Below are 23,884 nucleotides of genomic sequence, written 5' to 3'. Positions count from 1 at the left end.
AGTTAATAATAGTACATTAGCATATTTTAGAAATTTTGCCGAAAACCCTCCTTAAGTTCATGCGAGAAGTAGAAATGGTGGCAGTAGTATAAGGGATAACACACGGCATAATTCTAGGAAGTTCGAAGGAAATCTAACTATTATTTACAAAGTTATAGAGGGTGAAACTTTTATATTTTATATATATTTCAAGCATTTTATGCATATACAACGTGTCGTTGATTTGATAGACATGGTCTTTCAGTTTATCGAAATAAAGCCACAAATTCACAAAAAGGAGAAAACTGAATGGATTATGCCTCCCTGAGATGACGGGTACTACTCTTGAAATCTCCGAAGGAGTGAAATATCTGGGAATCACTCTAAATAAAAAGCTTCTTTGGAACAAACGTAGATGAAACTAGCTCTCGCAGCTTATGGACTTTGTCTGGACATGGAGACTCAGGCCTCATGTTGTAATGTGGACATACATTGCTATCATTAGGCCCATGCTCGCTTATGCATCTGTTGTGTGATTGGTTAAGGTGAGACAAAAAAGTTTTCACTGTGAACTAGCACTGCAAAGAACTGTGTGTTTGGGTATCACCAGCTCTAAATGCATTACTCAATTTGTAGCCCCTGGATATATTTATTCAAAGCACTGCAATGAGAGCAGCTCATAGCCTAGTTCGATTAGATCTATGGGGAAAAAACGGATGTAGAGAGCACAGAGCATTGGAAAGTAACTGGAAATACTGCATCCAGTCATTCCAATGCCTTCCGATGTTCATGTTCCCATATATCTCTTTGGTAAAAGATACGAAGTTACTCTGAAGTGAAAGAGGGGTCAATCTCCCCCATGCCGGGACCGGAAGCAGAAATACTGCATCCAGTCATTCCAATGCCTTCCGATGTTCATGTTCCCATATATCTCTTTGGTAAAAGATACGAAGTTACTCTGAAGTGAAAGAGGGGTCAATCTCCCCCATGCCGGGACCGGAAGCAGAAATTGGAGTACCAGTAGCATTGGCTAAGGCAGTCTTCAAAAACTGGGAATATTCCGTTAGATGGGGGTGGCGAGTACATTAGGTCAACAGAAGCTCAGAGGCTATAGCTTCTCCTCCGCCATACACACACATGCATTTTAAAACGTGTATGACGTTATCATTACATATCAATTTGTCAATACCAGAAGAAGGTGAGCTCAAATGAATGGGAGGTCGCAGGGAAGCATTTCGCTTTAGTTTGTTCATCATTTATATATCAGTATTGTATAAAATAAAACCTTATTAAAATCGGTTTACTGTCTGTCCGTCACATGCATTTTCCTCGGAGACGGTTGTGGCGATTCACATAAAATTTGATGGAAAAGTGAGAGCTGTGAACGCTCACGCATACAGTGAGTTACATAATTCTACATCGAATTAAGGGGGGTGCGCATACATGCAAAACGGGGATGTACATTTTTTTTCTTCAAAAATAGTCATGTGGTGTATCAAATGAAAGGTTTCGGTAAGTACTTTCTGAAGCCGGTCTTAGTTTTGCCATTTGTTGGAAATCCATTCTCAGAAATTAACCAATCCAAAAATCTGCAGACTGCCATTATATGGTGCGTAGGCTGCGAAATACTCTCCATCCCGATATCTGTTCAAATAAAGTTAATAATGGTATATTACTATAATTTTTAGTCATTGGCTGCAAAACCTCCCTAAGTTCAGTCTAGCACCACGAAATTTTGCAACAATGCGGAGTGTATAGTTTGGCAGAAATCTCACTATTACTAAAAAAGTTATAATAGGCCAAAGTTGTCGCTTCTTTGCAAATTCAAGACTGAATGTGAATATTCTCACATAATACATGCATATATTACGTGCTACGTACTAGTGGCACAAATGCACACTTAATTGTTTTTATAAAAGAAATACGCAAAACCTTTCATACCTGAACAGTTCAGCTTCCGGTTTCCCGACTTATTTTAAACTTGAACATCATGATAAAATATGTGCAGAATTTTATCAAAATATGTCTTTTTTTTTCAAAAAATATACCGTTAAGAAAAGATAAAAAATCAAAATTTGAACCCGTCACGTCGTCTTAAGTAGCTGCGCAACAGTCAACTTCTGGGGTGGTAAAGGACGTGCCCTCGAGAATATTGGGGAGCTAGTAGTGTTAGTGTGGTGCTGAACATCATGGCTGAGATATACTACACTCGGTAGTAATGTTGCGATATTTTTGGAGGAGTACGCGAATGCGTGGGTCGACATGATGTCAAATGATGAAAAGAGTGTTGTTTGCACAGGTTGACATTTTCCCGGACAACCTAACAGAGGTTATGGTGTCTATCAGCAATCCCATAGTTCATAGTGACACAGGAAGTCTGCGCCTAATATGGGGACACTGATATAAGCTAAAATGAAATGTCTACTTGCCTGTAGTCATAAGTTGTGATGGGCATGCAGTTTGTTGCCGCTATTATAGCTGTTGAGGGAAAAGTTTGTTGGGTCTAGGGACGGGAAGGACCGAAACTTCCGCGGTCATCAGGTAATTGCGCCTACTAAGGGGGTTGTATATTATAAGGCGATATATTGCTGCTCTTCGGGTAGACGTTACCGTCTTCCCAGCGAAATCATTTTTTCTTACTACCCTGAACCTCTGAGTTCGATGCGTACCGCGGTGCGCGGCTACCCGAACGTCCATCTCTTGAAGCGGGTGTCGAACGTGTTCGCAACCAGTCTCTCGAACGCAAAGCAAACATTGCCGCCATGAGTGTGACCATATTCACAGTAAGCGCGGCCATTTGCCTTTTCAGTTCCGCCATGTCAGCAGCCCCGCACGGCAGCTTCGCGAACACGGGACGTGCGTGGATTGGAACCCCCGTCGGCACACTAGTATGGCCTGCGTGCCCTCCGGCAGTCGTTGAAGCCACAAGGACTTCAGTAGATCATATTCAACCTTGTTCCCACCCAGCTGCTACATCTCCCAAAAAAGAGTTGGCTGGGAGTGCGGTCACCAAACGTCAGATCCATCAGCAATTGCTTGGCTGTCTCACTTACTGACAGGCACCTGATGAGTTGATCCCTCAGTCGGGCGTAGGAATTCAGCACCTCCAGACCGAATCAAAAAGGAAAAGGAGAAATGGAACGTTTCAAATAAACAGAAAACTAAACATGGCGTATCAAGCCACCGTTGTTTCGGGCGGTCGCTTACTATCGACTTCAATGTTCAGAACAATCTTGGTGAGGGAATTCTCGTTAGAATTACCTGACTATCACACCAAAGACGCCTCTGTCGCAATTTTTTCACCATCCGGGGACATGCGGATAGCTCAATGATTAGAGCACTAAGCTGACTTACAGAATATCGTGGTACAAATATCACTGCTTGCAGTGGGATTTGTATCGTAACTTGACAAGACAATGTCTCCTACAGGGTACTTTAGTCCTGTAGTGTACCGTTACGGTCTTTATTGAAAGTGTGTTAGGGCAGCCCTGATCAGAGCTTGGATTCTCACGCCAATGATTATTATTATTATTATTTCTTCACGAGGAATCTTCTTCTTTTTTGTTTTGTACGTACCATCATGGAAAACATAATTTTGAGCAAATCGCGATCGCGTTTACATTTTTTTAAAATTTTAATAGATAAAGCGTTAATAATTTTTCAGCTGAACATAGTTCGCTCCACTTTAAAGGTAGTCACTACCTCAATGGGGTAATGAAACGATAAATTAATATCGAATACTACTAAGAAGACCCTATTTACTCTCTAAGTCACCTAGATGTGATAAAATCATCCAGAGTATAGTAACTCGTCCTTCCTTTTTTCTCAAACGGGCTTTGTTCCGTCTTTGGCGGAGTTCAACGGCTACATATAGCATATCCAACTTTATAAATCGTATAGTATATTGTATATGATTATGTGTAATATCAAGCTGCTGTTTAATAGAAGATCCACTTTGGGTCGCCAGAAATATCTGATGAAACCCAATGCTTTGATTAGCGTTAAGTTTGGCCATCATTGACATATTCCTTAAAAATAACAGTAAATTTATTTTGGACTTCCACTGCTTAAAACCGCTGCAAACCACACTTGCTTTTTTCTCTATAAGTGGCTTTGTTCTAAAATTACTTTATTTTCTAAAAATATTGCTCTGAACGAAGGCGTATTCACAAGCGACCGTGGTAAACGTGATATTGTGCAGAAAAGATATCCATCAAGTAAGTAATTGCGAACCTTCAATTTAAGATTTGTGTTTTGTGCAAAAAGTTAATTTATCATAGATCATAATTTGGTTTCTTGTTAACTAATGATTTTTATTTATTTGAAATCACTTTTTGCATTATTTTCTTCTTTGTATTTTATTTTGGAATTCAAATATTACCGATGCATGCAACTGAATGTTTTGGATCATTATTTTTTTGCGTGTATACATCATTAAACTTATCTGCATAAATGTAAAAAATGGATTGGAAACAACATCATGGAATTACGATAATTTGTACTCAAAAACGTGGAACGAATCATTTAAATTCGAATGGATCAAATTTTAATCAATATGTAATGCAAACATGTAAATCGCCCATGATGAAACAAGGAGCATATGATACTGATTCAACCCTGACAGGGCAGCATATGCCATCGATTTCAACTCGCAGTTCACCTACAACACCAACAAGTGGCGGTACATTACGTATAGGAAGAAGATCGCGATCGAAAAGTCCATTCCGAAGTTTCCGTTGGAAAAGAAGTTCAACACGTTCTGGTGATTCTGATGATGAAGGTATCGATTTGATTTTAGTGTTTTAGTTTTTATTCTCAGGCTTCATGTTGTTATTTCAATTCCTTATTGTTAGCAATCGAAATATACACACTAGCAATCTCTGGACATTTCATCTTCGGCTTAACCCCATACTACTAAGATTGATAAATTTATCTTTTGTATTAAAAAAATCGTTGTTTCCAAGATGTATAGTTTTAGATATTATTGGAAACAGAATGACATATTAATTTTTTGTAGGAAAACGCGAGTAAGATTCCAATGAAAATTTAATTATAGCTAAAAGAAAAAATAAACATACGATTTTGGGTTTCCATAAAGGTTAAGTTTAAATATTCTTATAGTAAGGGGTTACGTCTAGCAGCAGGTTATAACAGTTGACCTGAAAAGTTCATAGAGAAAAAAAAATTTTATAAAATTTTATTTTATTATTCAATATAGATGCCTTCAATAACGATACAGAGGTCATGCAATTTTTCGATATTATTTTTATATTTCTTTGTCTGTCTTTAGTCTCAAAATAGGACACAGTTCCGATAGCCTTTTTAGCGGCGTTAAATTTCTCCAGATCTGGAGAATACGGTGGATATGGAATCAATTCGAAGTCAATTCGTACAATGGTTTTCATTGATTTGTGACACGGTGCATTATCTTTATGAAGCATTACTTTCTTTTTCTTCAAATGGAGCCGCGATGTCATCCTTCACACGCTATGTAATAGTCGCTGTTAATATTTTTTTTTTGTGTCCGGATGGCTCAAGTGGTAAGAACGCTGGGTTGTTGTAGTGGAAGGTCGCGGTTAAAATATCACTGGCGACGGGAGGATTTGTTTTCGAGGCTGGATGTCGGAGACCAGTCGGCTCAGCTGTGAATGAGTACCTGAGTCAAATCAGGGTAATAATATCGAGCAAGCGCAACGCTGATCACATTGCCTCCTACAATGTACCGTTACGGTCTTGAATGAATTGCTCTAACAAACTTCAAGGTTCTGATCGATTATCTATCCTAATTGATTTTTGCGCCAACGGTTATTATTAACAGTTTATCCCTTCTCGAGATAGTCGATGAAAATTATAACATGCGCATCTAAAAAAACTGATGCCATAGCCTTGCCAGCCGAGTGTTGCGTCTTTGCACGCTTTCGAGTCAATTTAGCACGTGCAGTCCATTCTGATGACGATGGTTTTGGTTCTGGTGTGAATTAGTAGAACCATGTTTCACCCATTGTCACATATCGACGGATTTTTTTATGGAGGAAAAACTTCAAACACTGCTCAGAATCGTCAACTCGTTATTTTTAGTCGATTGTGAGCTCGCGCGGAATTCACCTTCAACAGAGATTTTGCATACCCAAACATTCATACAGGATATGTTCAACACGTTCCTTTGATATCTTTAGTGCTTCAGTAATCTCGATCAACTCCAAAAATATTTTCTAAACTTTTTTTATGTTTTCGTCGATAACAGCCTGCGTGCATCGTCTTCGGTGCTCATTTCACGTCGCTCAAACTTAGCAAACAACTTCTCAACGTTTAATTTTCGTGATGCAAAGTCCGAATAATGTTTCTCAAGCCAAGCCTTAGCTTCACTAAATTCCCCTTGATCCATTTTCTTGAAACTATCAAAAGCTACTTCACTCAAAATTCTCTATCCCAAAAACTAATTGTCCAACAACTGTCAAATTTGTACACGTGTCTTTTGGTTAGGGTTAACTAAAAATCATATTCAATATTAGTAGCGCAATCTGTTTGTTAACCTACGAACTTTTCAGCCCAACTTTTATGTGTCCGGTTTATTATGGTAGAAATTTTAATGGTCGATAGTACCATTTGGCTAAGGCAAATTGGTCCATGGAATGGCCACTCTTATTTTTCACCGTTTCTGATTTATAAAGTTTTTCGCAAATAGTGTCAAGAAGCTTCATCTTCCCAAAAAACAGATTTGATACCGTTTTCGGAAATGACATAAAATTTCTTATAGACATTTTCATTTCATTTCGAAGATATGTATAAATGTTTAAATTAAAGAAAAATTCAAAACCGATTTTCTATCTAAATTTCAGTATTGCAAGGGTACTTTGGACTTACCAAATTTGCAAAGTTGATAAAAGTTGCCTCATTATGTTAGGTTTCGAATGACAATGATGGGCTTAATTATGGAAGATTTAGGAATATCACGAATTAAATGGGAGAAAACGTGGTCTTGATATGGATCAATTTTAAATATGGTGTGGTAAATATGGTAACTATCATATTTATATGAATTTGCTCCACATCAAGATTACATTTTCTCCCAGTTAATGCGTTATGCTCCATAATTAAGCCTACCAGTTTTATATGAATAAGGCAACCTGTGCATGTATACATATGCTTATATTGAACAAAAAATGAAATCGAAACAAGAATCCTTCATATCAATCATCCCCACCTAGCGACGGTTTCTCCGTTTCTTAAATTGCTCGTTTCAGCCAGCCAGCTTTGCATTAGCAACCTAATGACCCAATTAGCGGCAAAGTGGGAACTTATTCTGTTTCGATTTATAATACTTGTTCGGGGTTACTTCGAGCATTGCATTTATACAAAATTTCTCAGCACAATATCAGCCTAGTTGTTATCTGGTCATTCTAATGACTCGTCCCTTCTTCCTCAAATAGGCTTGGAATCGTCTATGGCGCAGTTGTATAGTATCGGTAGTCAAATTCAATGCACTAAACTCTTATCTCAGACTATAATCTTCTGTAAAAATTCTTTATGGTGGAGAGACCGAACTTTCCTAAAATATTTACACGAATCTGTAAAAAACCAGTGTCACAAAACAAGGAATTCAATGCGGGAACTGTGGGAATCTTCATAGTTGTTAAAACGTAATACTCCTCAAATTATTGTCTTCGAAATTTTTTTTATCACTGGGATACTCTGATTTCAAGATATTTATTAACAACTCTCATAAAATATTCTCAACGCCCGGCGTATTAAATTAGCTTTACGTCATCAATGGCCATTCTGATTTCTAGAGACATAGATCTTTCTTATTTCGTGAACCGGAGGGATTTGTATTCTGAATGTATATCCCGCCATCCACGTACATTTCGGCCTGTCAGTTACGCTTGAATAGTCCGCATTTGACCGGCGGCCGTAACATTGATGGGATGCATTTGGTATATCTGTTTTGACTGTTCAGCGGCCGGTGACCGAACGAAAAATGATTTTGCCAACCATCCAGACGTATTTAAGATGTGAGCGAGGATTTCATGTTATTTAGGCTGGAGCGAGAATTTTATGGGCATCTTTATCGCTAATGAACATTTTTGATAAATGTTCATGCACAAAATTATCTCAAATTTGCATCTCAGTGCTTTCCATCGACTCGACTAGGGAAATGTTCTAAGTGATCTAATAAAAATTAAACTAAGGCGAAGATAACGGCTGTCTATTAAATGCAGCTAAAATTTTGCTCATTCAATACTAGATCATGTTCACTGTTAGGAAATCTTGTAATAACGATGAGTTTAAATAATCGGTAGTCTTGAAGTCAACAGCACTCATTAATCAGCGAAACGAAAATATCCTATATTATCTAGAAGTTAATGTTCAAAATCGCTAACTCTACTAACACAGCGGACAGAGTGAGACACACTCAGCGCAATTTTAGGCCCTGATGAAACTAACCAACAACCAAATCGGAGAAACCATATTCATGCTAAAGAAAAAAGTATCAGATAATTAAAAAATTAACAAAAACAACTATTTGAAATTAAATTTCTTTAGCTTGAAAGTACCTTTTTGTATAAAACTATCAAATAGTCGATAAAGGTATTTCAATGACTACAATTAACGCATGGAGTAGATTTCGTGAGCCAATGTTCTAAACCATCAACATAAAAATCAAAACAATTCTACTTGACCTTTCATTTTTGTATGTTCACTCTCCATAAGCATTAGGAATGATATATGCCAAAACAAAACACATTTGCCCATTGTTTACTTAAAAAGAGCAGAAGCATACATTTTTTTTTAAACAACAACCGCTGGGAACCTGAACGGTATGTCTATAATGCGTGGCGTGTGTTAGCTATAATATTGAAAAACAAGTATGGATTGCTAACAATTTACATTTTTTAATTTCACCATTATGAGATTGTCCAATTAGATTTAAGTTCTTCATAAATGCTATATTTGTTGCGTCTTTACTTCACTGGTACCGTCCTAAGCACGTAAGTCGTAGTGATTGTTATTCGTAGTGTTTTAGTATCATGTCATGTTTTTTTTGTATGCCCTCAATATAAGTGACTGTGGTTATGTAGTTGTTTTAGATTAAAATTTTAACATTGTTTAGCCTACAACATTTTTTAACTTATGTAATTTATCAAAATGCCATATTTAATAGTTTCAACGCTGGAGTATTTAAAAAAAGCATTTTTTCAATAAAATAGAGAAATTAGTTCCAGCTGACATTCGTAAAAGTATTTTGACTCAAAAATGGACAATCTTGAAATATATTTCGGAATATGAAAGTTATTGAATGTGGAAGTAAATAAATTTGACTATATTCTTCCAATTGTGGGAGCCATTGTCCGTGCCATTAGAAAATCTGAGAAATTACATTCATTGTAAAACTAGAGGCAAAAAACTATTTTCTTCGGAGTCGAATTTATAAATTGTAGTAAATTCTCCCGATGCAAAAAATATTCGCTCAATTTACTTTTATCATCTTATGTTAAATGTTAACTTGAAAGCTTATTTTTACTGTTTATGCAGCAGAACGCACAAGTCCCGGTGGCGAGGACGGAGTTGAAGGAGTTTTAACAAGAAAGCATGAGTGGGAAACAACAACGAAAAAAGCATCCAATCGATCTTGGGATAAGGTGAAATACAAATCTTGTTGGAATTATCTATCAATTTCAATAAATTCAACACCAGTGCTATAAGTAATATTATGTGATTTCAGGTTTACGTAGTTGCTCGCAGTGGACGTTTAACCTTTTACAAGGATCAAAAGACATTTAAAGTTACACCCGAACAAACGTTCCGTGGAGAAATGCCACTTGAGCTGCAAGGAGCTACATGTGATGTTGCGATGGATTATACTAAAAGGAAATATATATTCAGAGTGAAGTATGTTCAGTAAGATTCACATATACATTATCGATTATGAAAAAAACAACAAGTGTTTCTTCAGCTTTCTACCTGTTATTGAGGAATTTATTGAAAAGCCTACAATCTCACTACCGGATTCTTAATTCAGCTTTTGTTATCCTTCATACTTTTTGTAAGACGATGATTATCATCTTTGACTGAATTTTCCCTTTGTTTTTACCTTTTTCAAAAACTATGTTTTAAAGCTGCATATCTCGTTTTTAGCAATTTTTATCGAACTTATTAATTGCAGAATAGTTCATTTTAAATGGGGGAATTTCTTAACAATTTTGACAACTTTTTTCCATTGTAAATCAAATTACTACCAGGGTTGAATGAATTCCTAATGAATGATTATGTGACTATGATTGAAATTCGACGGTAATATAATTGTAATCATAATCAAGTCAGTTGCCAAGTTGCATTGGTCAAAAGACTTCCAGAATGCAAAGTCTCCGTTGAACATAAATATTTCTTTATTAAATTCAAATAAGTATAAAAACACGTGTAATGTCAGGAGCGAATCCCACGGGTCAGTTCTCGTCGGCGGTTTGGAAAAGAAGCCGCCAGCAGTACAGTGCGTCTGCGAAGACAATGCAGACGTGGTTCATGCCACCATATCCCCAGCTGAAACATTTTTTTGGAGCGTCTCCCTGTTCGGCGAAGACCTTCAGCCTTAGCAAAGAGACCCATGAGACCCTCCCCCTGAATGTCAAGCTTGGATGAGTGCTCCGAAAAGTGTCTCTGGGGTTGTCGACCTCCGGCGTTGTGTCTCGGGAAGGTGGAGTCGGCCGCAGTCGCTTAAACCTATACTGATATCCAGCACTGAGTCGGCGGAAAGGCGTAGATTCTCCCCGTACACCACCTCCGCTGTCCTGTTTGAAGACCCAGGAGGACGAAAGGCGCAACCACGACGGATCGTCGCAAGTCATTAAGGCGGTCTTTAGTGTCCGGTGCCAATTTTCCAGAATCCTATTGGACTGTGGATTGTATGCAGTGGTCCTGTAACGTTTGAAACCAAGAAGCTTGCCTAATTCCGCGAAAAGAACAGACTAAAACTGCATTTCATGGTCTGCGATATTGCGGCTGGTACACTAAAGGCGAGATCCATTCTCCATAGAGGGCCTCGGCCGAAGATTGTGCGGTAATGTCAGTCAGAAGTGTTGCTTCAGGCCACCGCGTATCCTTGTAAGTTCCGCAAAGAACCGATGATGTCGAGGGGAATGGTGTGGAAGCGCTTGGTCGAACGAGGAAATACGCCTACTTATTTTATTACGTGCTTCCTGATTTTACACTTCTTTCATGCGATGCACTGCCTGTACCAAGAATTTACGCCCCTGTTCATGGACAACCAGAAGTATTTTTCAAAGACTAGTCGGTTCGTCATACTGATGAGTGGTTGTGCAAGATCATGTATAGCGCGAAATACCTAGGTCTCTTGTCTGAGGTTTCGCAGAGTAAGTAGAAGTTTGAGCCGAAGATAGGAAACTCCTTAAACTTGTATTTGGACTCTGAAACTCTGCGTCGTCTTTCTACGCCACGGCGATTGCCGTATAATCGACCGCGGCGGGGACTGTGACCTCCGAGATTCGAGACAAAACGCCCGCAACGAGGCTGTCTTTTCCAGACACGTACTAGATGTCGAAAGTAAACTGGCCGATGAAGCTCAGTTGCTGAAGTTGGCGAGGAGGATCTTTGACGAGCTTTTGTTTAAGCGTAAAAATAAGGGGGCTTGTGGTCCGTGAACACAGTGCCTGCCCTCAAGGGAGAAGCGGAAGTATTTAATGGAGAGAAATTTCACTGCTTCTGTAGGAATTTGCATTTTTCAAAATGCGGCCTTAAGGGGACGTTGAAAAACGCACTTGAAATGGTCCAAATGCTCAGATTCGAAAGAAGAGGCAACCAAAGCATCATCCATGTAAACGAAACAGAAGTATAAGTTTTGTAGGATAGAGTGAATGAATCTCTGGAATGTTTGCGTAGCGTTGCACAGGCCCAACGTCATCCTGATGAAATCGAAGAGTCCGAATGGTGTGCAGAGAGCCGCTTTTGGAATGTCTTCGAGAGCAACAGGGATTTGTGATACATTTTGGCCAAGTCCAAGGTCGTGAAAATACGGCAGTCTGTCATTGAATGCGCGAAATCATGGATGGGTGGAATAGAGTACCGGTCGAGGATTGTCTGAGCATTTAGACGCCTGTAATCTCCGCAAGGCTTTCATTAGCCATTCGACTTAGGGATCATATAGAGATGATCAACAGCTATCTACAGCAGTTTACAAATACCTTATTTTATAAGAATATCGAACTCTGTCTTTGCAACAGCTAGATTCTAGGGTGATAGGGAGAGATGAGATGATCGGAGAGCCATTAAGATTGATGAGGTGCTGCACATCGTGCTTAACCGGCTGGGATGAGCTACTTTCAGTAGTGATGTTGTGATATTTTTGGAGGAGTGCCCGAATGGGTTGGTCGGCAACGTCCTCGAAATCAATGGAAAGTTTTCCTGACGACTTTAATGAGGATGCGGAGTTTATTAAGAATTTGTTCTGCAGGCTCAACAACAGCTCATAGTGAAACAGGAAGTGTGCGCCTCAAAAGGGGGTGCTAATGTCCGTCAAAACGAATCGCCACGAAAAAGTTCGGCGCAATCCGAGGCTTACATCCACCTGCCTGTAGCCATATGTGCGGATCGGTCGACCAGAAACCGATGCCTGCTCAGAGGATCGAATATTGTAAGGAGATGTGGTACTGCGCTTCGGGTAGCCTTCGCCGAGGCACCAAGCGAGCCTAGTTTTTTGTTGTATTAAAATTGCATCCGGCGGTACATTTAGTCCCTTGTGCTCCGAATTTACGGTGATACCAGCAAATTGTCGAGGCCGATGAGTGTCCCGGGGTGCGAATACCCTAACGCTCTTTTCGGAAAGCAGACCTCAACCCTGACTGCAATCGTAAGTTTGCACATGTCGTCTACAAGCGTCGTCACCATTGTTTTCAGGTCTTCTACTTCCTGACGGGGTGCCTCTAGAGCCTTCCGCAGCCACGCGGTATGCGTGCACCTCGTGGGCTTTATCGGCCTTGGCAGACAACACTTCCAGCGACCCCCAGTTCGCGCAGGCCAAGATGGGACGGCTGTTCTCCAGGTGCCCTATTTCTGGAAGCAGCTGGTTGGTAATATAGTCCCCCAGCGTCACGAGCGTTCAGCAAGTGATTCAGCTTCGCTTCCTCACTCACTGACAACCGGCGTATGAGCAGTTCTTTCAGCCTGACGTAGAAGTATTCCTCCAGCACGTACGTGACCAATCCAATAGTATCCCAGTCGAGACCGATAAGGGGGTGGGCCAAACGCGTGGCGTCTGTTGTGACGTCTGCCAGCGCAAATTGGAGGACCACACCGCCGTATTGCGCCGCTAAAAGGGGGGCACCTTGACTGAAATCGCTAACACAGGGGAGATCGCACCTCCCATGGGTTTGTATTCCCCAGACATGTGAGCTAGAGAGTAAAGCAGAGGCGGAACCCGACGACCGAAGCGGAAAAAGAACAGAATGAACTGCAGCAGCTACAGGGAAACCGATTCGGCGGTGACCGGATCGATACTTTTCAAAAAACCGCCTGCCGACTCTTGCAGCGCCGGTATTTTATTGTTTACAACACTGCTTTTTAAGGTTTTGTGTATGCGGCGAGTGACATAAATGTTGGTGGGGTATAAAGGGGGGCTATCCATACATGCAAAGGAGGGGTTTAAACATTTTTTTCACGGTATATAGTCGTGTTTGGTACAAATGGAAAGTCGCGCTAGTACTTTCCGAAGCTGATATTAGTTTTGACGTGAATTGTAAAGTACCCGAGTAAGGAGTCAAAATGTACACACTAAAAGTAAGGCAGGACTCAAAATCTTTTCATACCTGAAGCGCCCAGCTTCCGGTTTCCCGACTTGTTTTGTATCTGTTGTTGGTTAAGTTCTTCACATTTGCTAATAATATTAAACTCCGAATTTGAACCGTGTGGGGTTCACTATTATCAATACAGTACTTTGCAACAAATGATAAAGATAGAAATATAGGGCAATGGAATTTTTAACTATGTGACACGAAACTATCATTCACTCGTCGCTCCTCACATCTTCTTTTTCTTCAGCCTCTGTCCCGTTCACAAGCGTGTTCGGCTCGTGGTGATCGGTTTCGCTATTTTATTTTATCAAATGTCTGATCTGGATGTAATAACGGGCTTTTAAGTCCCCATCCAACGTATGAAGCCACCGTTGTTTCGGCCGGCCTTTTGGTCACTTACCATCGACATTCAGATCAATTTTAGCAAGTGAATTCTTATTAGCGCGTCCACTAGTCCAACGCATCATCTTCATCTCAATTACCGCAAAATTACGTTTCATTGTCTCTTATAGTCAGCCAACACTCAGAATCGGTAAATTTTAAATTTGAGACGTTTGTTGATATGTCGATGACAAAGAACCCCAGTTGTGGAACACCACTTCATTCAGGTTGCGTTAATGCGTGAAGCAATTTCATTGCGCAGTTCTCCATTGGCTGATTGCATTGACCGGAGATATTTAAATCACTCAGTTCAGGGTCCTTCGAACACTTTGATCCCTAACGTGTCATTTTACAAAAAATGCATGTGTCCTTTCCCATGCGTGGGTCCGCATGCGTTGTGGTGTAAAACTCTGGACTCGAGTGCTGTAATCAAAAAGGAGAATCCACGAATGATCGCATCCTCAACCGATGTTATCCCTTCCTCAGATGTATTGTGATTCGCGGCTTTCGAGATTCGCCCCCTGACTGCCATCCTCAGACGATTCTATTGGAAGATACCCCTCTGATAAAGGGAGTTTTGTGGGGCTAGTGAGGGAAAAGGGGGAGGAAGGAAGTCCTCAAATCAAAAGGAGGTTGAATTATCTTCGTTGCTATAATATAATTTAGAAGGAAAAAGAAAAACACATAAGCTTCATGTAGCGGATAAAAATATAAAACAGGTCGGGAAACCGGGTATGAAAGGTTTTGTGTATTCCTTTTTTAAAGACATTGGGTGTGCATTTGTCCCGTTAGTACGTAGCACGCAATGTATGGTGTCCTTTCCCCCCTCCCCCCTTTTTTCAGTATTTTAATAACTTTTCCTCTGTACTTGTTGACTTCCATTGTTTTCGACGTTGCTTTTTTTTTTTAAAAAAAGCTGCACAGGTTTTATTACATTTAACTTTTCATTATACATTTTCTTGTTATTATTTATATCGGCGCATTGCTCAATACTAAATACTTTAACTGTTCTTTATTTCAGAATCGCAAATGGTGGCGAATTTCTCCTTCAAGCTCACGATGATTCTGAAATGAATCAATGGGTGGCCGCTTTAAAAGCACAGTGCGAAAGAGTGACAAGCGGTGAAGGACGATCAATGACTTTGCCAGCATCATCGCAGAAAGATGAACCGAAACGACGAAGCTTCTTTACCTTAAAGAAAAAGTAAATATCATTTAACATTTTTCTCCAATTTCGTAAGAATCAATTGTTGCATAATTGGGGGAGAAAATGCGTTCGTTGTTATATATAATTCTTACAAGGGTTGCTAACTTCCTTATTTATTTACAAAAGTAAGTTTATTTACCTAAGTTGCTCAATTTCATTATGAATTCGCGAAAAACGGTAAAAAATAGCAGTGCCGCCTTCATAAACTGTGAAAAGGCAAAAAATGAACTTCAAATTTCGATTGAAATTAGAATATAGTGATAAAATTCAGTCAATATGTGTAGCCAGGGTAATGTGAAAGTATATTTAAATAGAAATAAATGCAACAGCATTTATTATATAAGGTCTAGAATGGAGCGGTAAGAATAATAGCAGTTCAATATTTCATTCAACAATAAACAAAAACGAAATAATCCTTGGGTATGTAATATTAACAAAGAAAGGTTCAATATTTGGTTATATGTCCTTTGAGCTTAATAACTGTTTCGCGACGATATTTTATTGAGTCCAAAAGCTGTTGGTACCTTTCAACAAAGATCGACTTCTAGAAACGTTTCGCTATCCAAAAATCGATGTTATTGTTTAGTTTTTAGGTCAGGCAACGTAGCAGGCTAGCAGCCGTTACAATAATTCCATTGTCCAAAAACAATTCTTTCGATTTTCAGTCTGTATGTTTTGAGTCGTTGTCCTGCCGGAAAACCCATTTAAGAGACATTTCGTGCTTTGCATACGAGAGGATAACTTCCTGCAAAATATCTGCATCGAGTATATTGGACCAACACCAGAGAATGAAATGCAGGTCCATATCATGATGCTGGAAATGGAGCACTCCTCCGTTTTGAATCTTTTTCGTTGTCATGCGAGGCTTCATATTCACAAACATACATTCCACATTTTGTTTTACATATCGAATTCTTTTTGCAATATGTATCGCTTTCATAATTGGCACATTTCACAAACTTCCATCGTTCAAATTTAGACATTTAATTTGTTTCGAACAATTTCAACGTATATCGTCAAATTGAATTTGTCTTTTATATAAACTGCATGCAGTCATGGACTTCTGTCTGAAAACTCGACGATACATTTTACTTCCGTTTTTACGTTTACGTTTTCGGACGACGAGATTCAATTGGCTTTAAGGTTTTGTGTGAAGCAAAACCTGATTAAATTCAATTCAATATCTATTTGTCACACCCGATTTACCCAGAAAAGGCTGAATATATTGTCACCGAATTTGGTGGGAACATGTGGTGTTTGTTTACTGTTACATGGAACAATGGTAGCATTTTACCTTTTAATTAAAGGGGATCCCCATATAACATATCGTTCAATAAGTGCCGGGACTAGCGTAATAATAATGCCATTTATATACCAAGGTTCAGAAGTACCAACCTTCAGATAAGATGTGTCAAAATTGTATGTAATTCGAAACATAACCAAGAAAGCTATAGTGGTTAAACTGACGCTACCTTTGCAATCGTGAAAAAATGGACCAAAACAAGTTTCGTGTGTTGATAAAACATTGTTTTCTAATGGGGAAAAACACTGTTCAAGGTCAGCAATGGCTTGAAAAACGTTATCCGGACTCTACTCCGTCGAAAACAACCATTTGTCGGTGGTTTTCGACGTGAAACGCGGTCGTGCTGATACAAATGATGCGGAACGTTCGGGTCGGCCAAATGAGGGAGTAACTCCCGAAAACACCAAGCAAGTATTGAAAATCGTGATGGATGACCGCAAAATGAAAGTGCGTGAGATAGCTAAGATGGGGAACATATCAACTGGTAGTGCATTTACTATTATGCACCAAAAATTGGCTATGAAAAAGGTTTTTTCCAAATGGGTGCCGTGTTTGCTCACAATGGAACAAAAGCAACAACGTATCAATGATTCGGAGAGCTGTTTGGCACTGTTTACTCGCAATAAACAGGTTTTTGGGTCGATATGTGACAGTGGACGAAACATGGATTGACCATTTCACTCCGGAGCCAAGTCGGCAGTCAGCTGAATGGCGTACGACCGGTAAAAGCCGCCCGAAACGTCCAAAAACACAACAGTCGGCCGGCAAAGTGATGGCGTCCGTATTTTGGGATGCGAATGGTATAATTTTCATTGACTACCTCGAAAAAGGAAAAACCATCAATAGCAACTACTACATGGTGTTATTGGATCGTTTGAAGGCCGAAATAGCGAAAAAACGCCCACACATGAAGAAGAAGAAAGTCATCTTTCACCAAGACAACGCACCGTGCCACAAGTCAATCAAAACGATGACCAAATTCAACGAATTAGGCTTCCAACTGCTTCCTCATCCTCCGTACTCGCCGGATCTGGCCCCCAGCGACTACTGGCTCTTTGCGGATCTCAAAAAGATGCTCCAGGGAAAAAGATTTGGCTCAAATGAGGAGGTAATCGCTGCTACTGAGGCTCATTTTGAATCAAAAGACAAATCGTTCTACAAATATGGCATTGAAAAGTTAGAGAAACGTTGGAATGATTGTATTACACTTGAAGGAGATTATGTTGATGAATAATAAAGAATTTTGCCGATAAAATGTTGTTTTCATAGTTAGTCCCGGGACTTATTGAACGATGTGTTATGCGAAAGGGGGTGTAGTTTTTACATATATATAATATAGTAATGTGGAGTATCAAATGGAAGGGCTTGATTAGTACTTTTCCAAATTGTTGGTGTTTCTAATATTTGGTGAAACCTAGCGGAGCGTTCTCAAAACATCCAAACGAAAAATCTGAAAATAATCATAGGAATGCATCTATTCGAAATCTAGGCCTCAAAATACATCCTAAATACCCATCCGCATCAGTATAGGCGATAATATAGGACATAATTCTGAAAAGTTTGGAGGCAATCAAACTGTTATCAACAAAGTTATAGAAGGTCAAAGTTTTGCACTTCACGTAAATTTATTGCACTCCTAAGACGTGTAAGTCGTCGCCATATAAAGTGGGCTTATTTATATGAACGGCGGATTTATTTTAGTTTTCCTTTATTAGCTTAGCTTAGTTATCTGTATATCAGTATTAGTTGCTGGAGCAGACATGTGGATGTATATGTATGTGCTGATGAAGGTTGCGGGTAGAGTACAATAATGTGAACATGTGTTTACGTTAGTATCGGCGGAATTTCATTTACGTACATATATGTATGCTTTTGAGCACAGCGTAAAGTAGAAATATATGGAGATGCGTATTTATATATAAGATGTGGTAGTATACGATAATAGGCAAAGTTTGTTTGCTTAGAATGAGCAAAATATTGATACTTTGATATGTACGTTCGTATTTATATCTTGAAGTTTGGCAGTAAATAAGGAATATGTTCATTTTTAGCTATGGAAGAACGGAAAGATATGCCTAGAGAGTTATTCACATAAGATAAACACAAAACCCGGAGCGCCGAACTCCCGGTATTCCGAGTTATTTATATTTGATTGCAGTTGCAATTACTTTAGCGGAACAGGAAAGAAGATTGTGAATATTTTTTCTATGTTCTATCATTCTTGATCGGCTTCTTTATCAAATTTCTCTCGGGAGTACAATGCGGTCCATGTCCCATTTAAAAAAAAATCGATTTTATTTTCTTTATTATAAAAAATGATTAAACTTACTATTTTGGTTACAAAGTTGGTATATTATAAGCAAGAAGCGTTATATTTATTATTATTACCGCACTGAATTACCACTTTTTTAAAAAAAATTAATTTTGACAAAAGTTCTGTTATAGTGAGCTGTTGTAAATTATAACCACTTTGACACTTTGCTGGAAGTGACATTTAACAACAGACAAATTCATTAAAATTTGAATGTAAGAAATTACATTGAAAAGAATGTAATATATAGCGATTTCTCTACCGCCACTGTAAGTGCACGTAAATGTATTAATTTTCTAAGTTTGCTCCCTTGATACTGATTTAGGACTGATGCCACAAGCAAAACATAAAAATCCGCCCATAAGCGAATTGTTACGGTTTCGATGGCTACTTATCCGGCTGGCATAACTCGATTTGTGGTATCTTGTTTTGCTTTCGAGAGTACTACTGAAGAATGTCAGGGTCCGAAATTGGTCAAGGACTCGTTGCTGAAACTACCCCACCCAAATATCTGAGAAGAAATCCATGCACATGGTATCTACTCTCCATACCGATATATATTTAAATAAAATTAATAGTATATTACCATATTTACTATAAGTATATTTTGGAATTACCTTGGAACTCCCTTAACTTTATCCTAGAATCAACAATATTTTTTCACCAGATATGGTCATGGGAGTTATCAAACGCGTGCTCCCATTTCTCAGAAACTATCCAATCGAAAAATCTGGGAAAAATCACAGTGGGTAGGCCTCAAAATACATCCGGTTCCGATATCTGCACAAATAAAGTTAATAACAGTAAATTTCCATATTTTAAAATTTTACCCGGTATTCCAACTTGCACCATATTGGAACTGGCACTTTCTTTCCAGTCAGATGTTGTTCTACCTTCCTCAATAACCCGACTGCAGAATTCACTGAGCCACAGTGTTGGGTTCCAGCTTTCCTCGATTTCATTCGTTTTATTGCTTCCTAGACTTCAGTCACCCTGACAGGTGAACTTTGGAGTAAAATGTTGGCAATGTTTATGGAAGTGGAAGACGAACAAATTCTTCCGCTGAACTCCCAGCTCCTCGCTTTCTAGAGCTCAGACGCGACGTCATCAGGTCCTGTTGTTTCCCCCAATTTTATTCGTTCTAGTGCTTCCTCAGAAGTCCGTGGTGCTGATAGGTGGAATTGCCCCAAATGTCGGTAGTGCTTGTGGAAGTGGCGGGTGAACAAATTGAATTGAAATCCGTTCGAAATTTTCTCGACATCTATCCGTCGCAGCTCGTTGATCGGTAAGCAAAGTGCTGTTCTTGTCATTAACACGACAGAAGTCCTGTGTCCAATCGTGTCGGTTTTTGACCATTCAATACAGATGTCTCGCCCTCCCGAGTGTCCAGTTTAGCGTGAAGATCTGAACCGCTCAGGTGACATCGATCGCTTTCTGTACTTCCCGGTGGGCATTTTTATAGATTTACTAATTGACCAGCGTTTTATGGTTAAGTAACTTGTGGTAGAGGCGTTTCTTTTCGCTGATCTTTAATTTAACATCGTCAAACCTCGTACTTGGTTTGGTGAACCACCTACTTGGTTTACTGGTGTCCGAATAGCTGAGTGCTCTAACCACAAGGCTGTTGTGCGGAATTTGACGTCGGATACCAGTCGACTCAGCTTGAATGAATACCTTAGCCAACCATATTACATTTCTCACGCTGTTTCATCGGTGGCTTGATTCGCAAGACGGCAGTCAATGGTCGATCTTGAAATGCGATGGGTGCATAGAAAACGGCTTTGCAGTCAGTGACAGTGGTAGAAGAAGGCACAGTCTAGCCGGCTCGGATCTTCAGATCCAGCCCGCAGCATTCACGAAAGAAAGTAGCTCTCCCACCCTGCAGCTAGAAATCTCTCTGAGGTCCCCAAAGAATGGTTTACCCAGTGTCCGTAGCCTGACTCTAGCTAGAGCTGGGCAATCACAGAAAAAGTGCATGAGGGTTTCTCTTCTTTCTCCGCAGTTTCGGCAATGCGAATTATAGGGTATGCCAAGCCTAGTGGCATGGTCCTCTATGGGCCAGTGCCCCGTGCAGACCGCCGTAATCTTGAATGCATTTGCACGCGTCTGGCACAGGAGCTCTCGCGATCGGGCTATGTTATAAGCAGGCCAAATTCTCCTTGACTTGGCACAGCTCGTAAGCCTTCACAATCTTAGGCTCGTGGCTGCTAGGTAGTGCGAGTTGACTCGGCCCGCGACAGTCGTCAGCGCAACACCGACTTTATTCGCGGCAGGGCTGCCAAGAGCAGAGCCTCTCCTGGCCAATCCATCGTCCCGCTCATTCCCCTCTATGTTCCTATGCCCGGGAACCCATACGGCTCAGCGCGTCTCTGCACTGCCCCACCAACCTGGAGGATGTCGTCGCTGAGTACAAGGCCTTGATGGCCGCTTAGCTGTCAGTCAGAATGGCCATGTTACGCTTGGGGCTCGAATCTCGCTTTGGCCATCGACATACTTCCAATATCACCAGTATTTCTGCCTGGAATGCACTGGCGAAACCTGGGAGACCATACAACTTGGATACACTGTGTGTACTCGAGAAAACCCCAGCGCCAACTCCACAGACCATCTTTGATCCGTCCGTAAAGTATACTGTGTCATAACCTTGCAACATCCCGCGGGTCTTCCACTTTGTCCTGGTTGGAAGGTCCACAGCAAAGTTTCTTGTGAAGTTGAGATTGCGTGTGGCATAGTCCGTGGGGAATGCTCAGATTTTCGGAGGTACTTCGTCTAGGAGGTTGCTGACCGTAAGACTTCGCTGCCCAGCATCCGGACTTACGTAGTCTGATGGCACTGCAAGCTGCAACGTATTAAATATGGAAGCCTAGGGGGAGGAGATGCAGGAGTACATTGAGAGCATCGAAATAAATTCCAAATGCTGCGAATCCTGCCGCGCCACATCACTCCGCCCTCAGATGAAACCTAGGGGGTTTCGGGGCTGATCCCGGAACTTCGTTCACCGTCAATTCACGAAGCGGACACGACGCTGCTTCGGGGCGCACAGCCTGGACAGAGAGACCGCCTTTTTGTGTCCACCGATCTCGAGCTTGAAGAAATGTTCTCCCCGCTCGAGAACGCGGTACGGGCCCTCATATGGAGGCTGCAGCGGCTTCCGGACGGCATCCGTCCTGACCAGAACGTGCGTGCATGTGTTCAGTTCCTTGGGCGAACAGGCAGGTGTGGGCGAGTCTCTGAGGGGGGGGGGGGGGGGGGGGGGGGTGACTTTGATGCGTCGGAGATTGTCCCTCAGCAGACGCACCAACCCCGACTCCGTGAGACCCGATCTCTTGTCGCTTGGGAGTCTTGCGTTCTCCCCGTATACCAGCTCCGCGGGGCTGGCAGCAAATTCCTCTCGTCGGGTTGTACGTAGGACGAGAGACAAGACTTGAGTCCAGGACGGATCGTCGTGTGCCATAATGGCGGCTTTCAGCGTCCGGTGCCAACGTTCTAGCATCCCATTGGATTGCGGGTGGTATGCAGTAGTCCGCTGGCGTTTAAAACCCAGGAATTTACCTAACTCGGAGAAAAGAGTGAACTCAAATTGCATTCCCTGGTCAGTGATGACCACTGCAGGGACGCCAAAGCCAGGTATCCACTCTCGACAGCGGGCTTCGGCACAAGATTGCGCCGTAATGTTTTTCAGAGGTATTGCCTCAGACCACCGCGTGAACCCGTCGATGATTGTAAGGCAATACTTGGAACCGTGCGAGTCTCGCAAAGGCCCTACTATGTCTTCTTTCCTTACATGCCTGGAGACTTTACACTTCTGGCATGCGATGCACTCTCTGGTCCAGGAATTGACATTCTTGTTCATGGAGGGCCAGAAGTATTTCTCGGTGATTAGCCGATTTGTTGTCCTGATGCCTGGATGTGCTAAGTCGTGAACTGCGTGGAACTCTTCCTTGCGAAAGGTGGCCGGAATGTATGGCCGAGGTCCCTTTTCCGAGTCTTCGCAGCAGAGAGAGAGGTTTGAGCCGAAGATGGGCAACTCCCGAAATTTGTATTTGGGGTTGGATTTGAGGCTCTGAAGTGCTGCGTCATCCTCCTGCGCCTTGGCAATAGCCGAGAAATTGAGTGAGGCGGGGATGTTAACCTCGGAGACACGAGACAAAGCGTCAGCAACTATGTCGTCCTTGCCGGACACGTGCTGGATGTATGACGTAAACTGGCTTATAAAGCTCAGGTATCGAAGCTGACGAGGGGACGCTTTGTCGGGCTTTTGTTTCAAAGCATACCTGAGAGGCTTATGGTCCGTGAACACTGTGAACGGCATGCTTTCTAGGGAGAAACGGAAGTATTTGATGCTCAAGTACACGGCGAGCAGTTCGCGATCGTAGGTACTGTAGTTCCGTTGAGCGGGATTCAACTGCTTCGAGAAAAAGCTCAACGGCTGCCAGACTTGATCCACCTTTTGGTGAAGGGCAGCACCTACTGCGATGTCAGAGGCATCAACAAAAACGGCTAGGGGTGCATCTTGCAGAGGAAATGCCAAGAGTGTAGCGTCGGCCAGCTGTTGACGGGATTTATCGAACGCGCGGATAGCCTCTTCAGACCACACGATCTCTCGTGTGACCTTAGTTTTGGGGCCAGACAAGTACGCGTTCAGAACGGACTGGCGATGAGCGGCCTTGGGCAGGAAACAACGATAGAAGTTTAGCATGCCCAAGAACCTCCTCAACTCCTTCACTGTCTTTGGACGCGAGAAGCTTGTTATCGCTTGCACCATGTCTGGGTCGGGCTGTATTCCTTCAGGGGAAATGGAGTGGCCAAGGAATCTCACCCGTTTTTGAGGGAATTTGCATTTCTTAACGTTTAGGACTAAACCGGCCTCAAGGAGTCGTTGAAAAATGCACTCGAGATGG

General features: G+C 41.2%; 1 protein-coding gene across 15 annotated transcripts in view; it reads left to right on the top strand.

Moving 5' to 3' along the window:
- Nucleotides 1-23,884, top strand: part of LOC119655729 (spectrin beta chain) — a 135,135-nt gene that overhangs the window by 64,634 nt on the left and 46,617 nt on the right. For 2 of the 15 annotated variants that reach the window (XM_038061768.1, XM_038061767.1), the window contains exons 5-9: nt 4,140-4,196; nt 4,574-4,759; nt 9,514-9,620; nt 9,704-9,870; nt 15,184-15,366. In XM_038061768.1, the coding sequence (XP_037917696.1) occupies nt 4,140-4,196; nt 4,574-4,759; nt 9,514-9,620; nt 9,704-9,870; nt 15,184-15,366 (700 nt within the window). The other 13 variants (XM_038061772.1, XM_038061769.1, XM_038061779.1 and 10 more) reach the window with 10 other exon arrangements.

Source organism: Hermetia illucens, chromosome 4 (genome assembly GCF_905115235.1).
Source record: "Hermetia illucens chromosome 4, iHerIll2.2.curated.20191125, whole genome shotgun sequence".
In the NCBI taxonomy this organism is placed as follows: Eukaryota; Metazoa; Arthropoda; class Insecta; order Diptera; family Stratiomyidae; genus Hermetia; species Hermetia illucens.
This window is presented reverse-complemented; position numbering and strand designations above follow the sequence as displayed.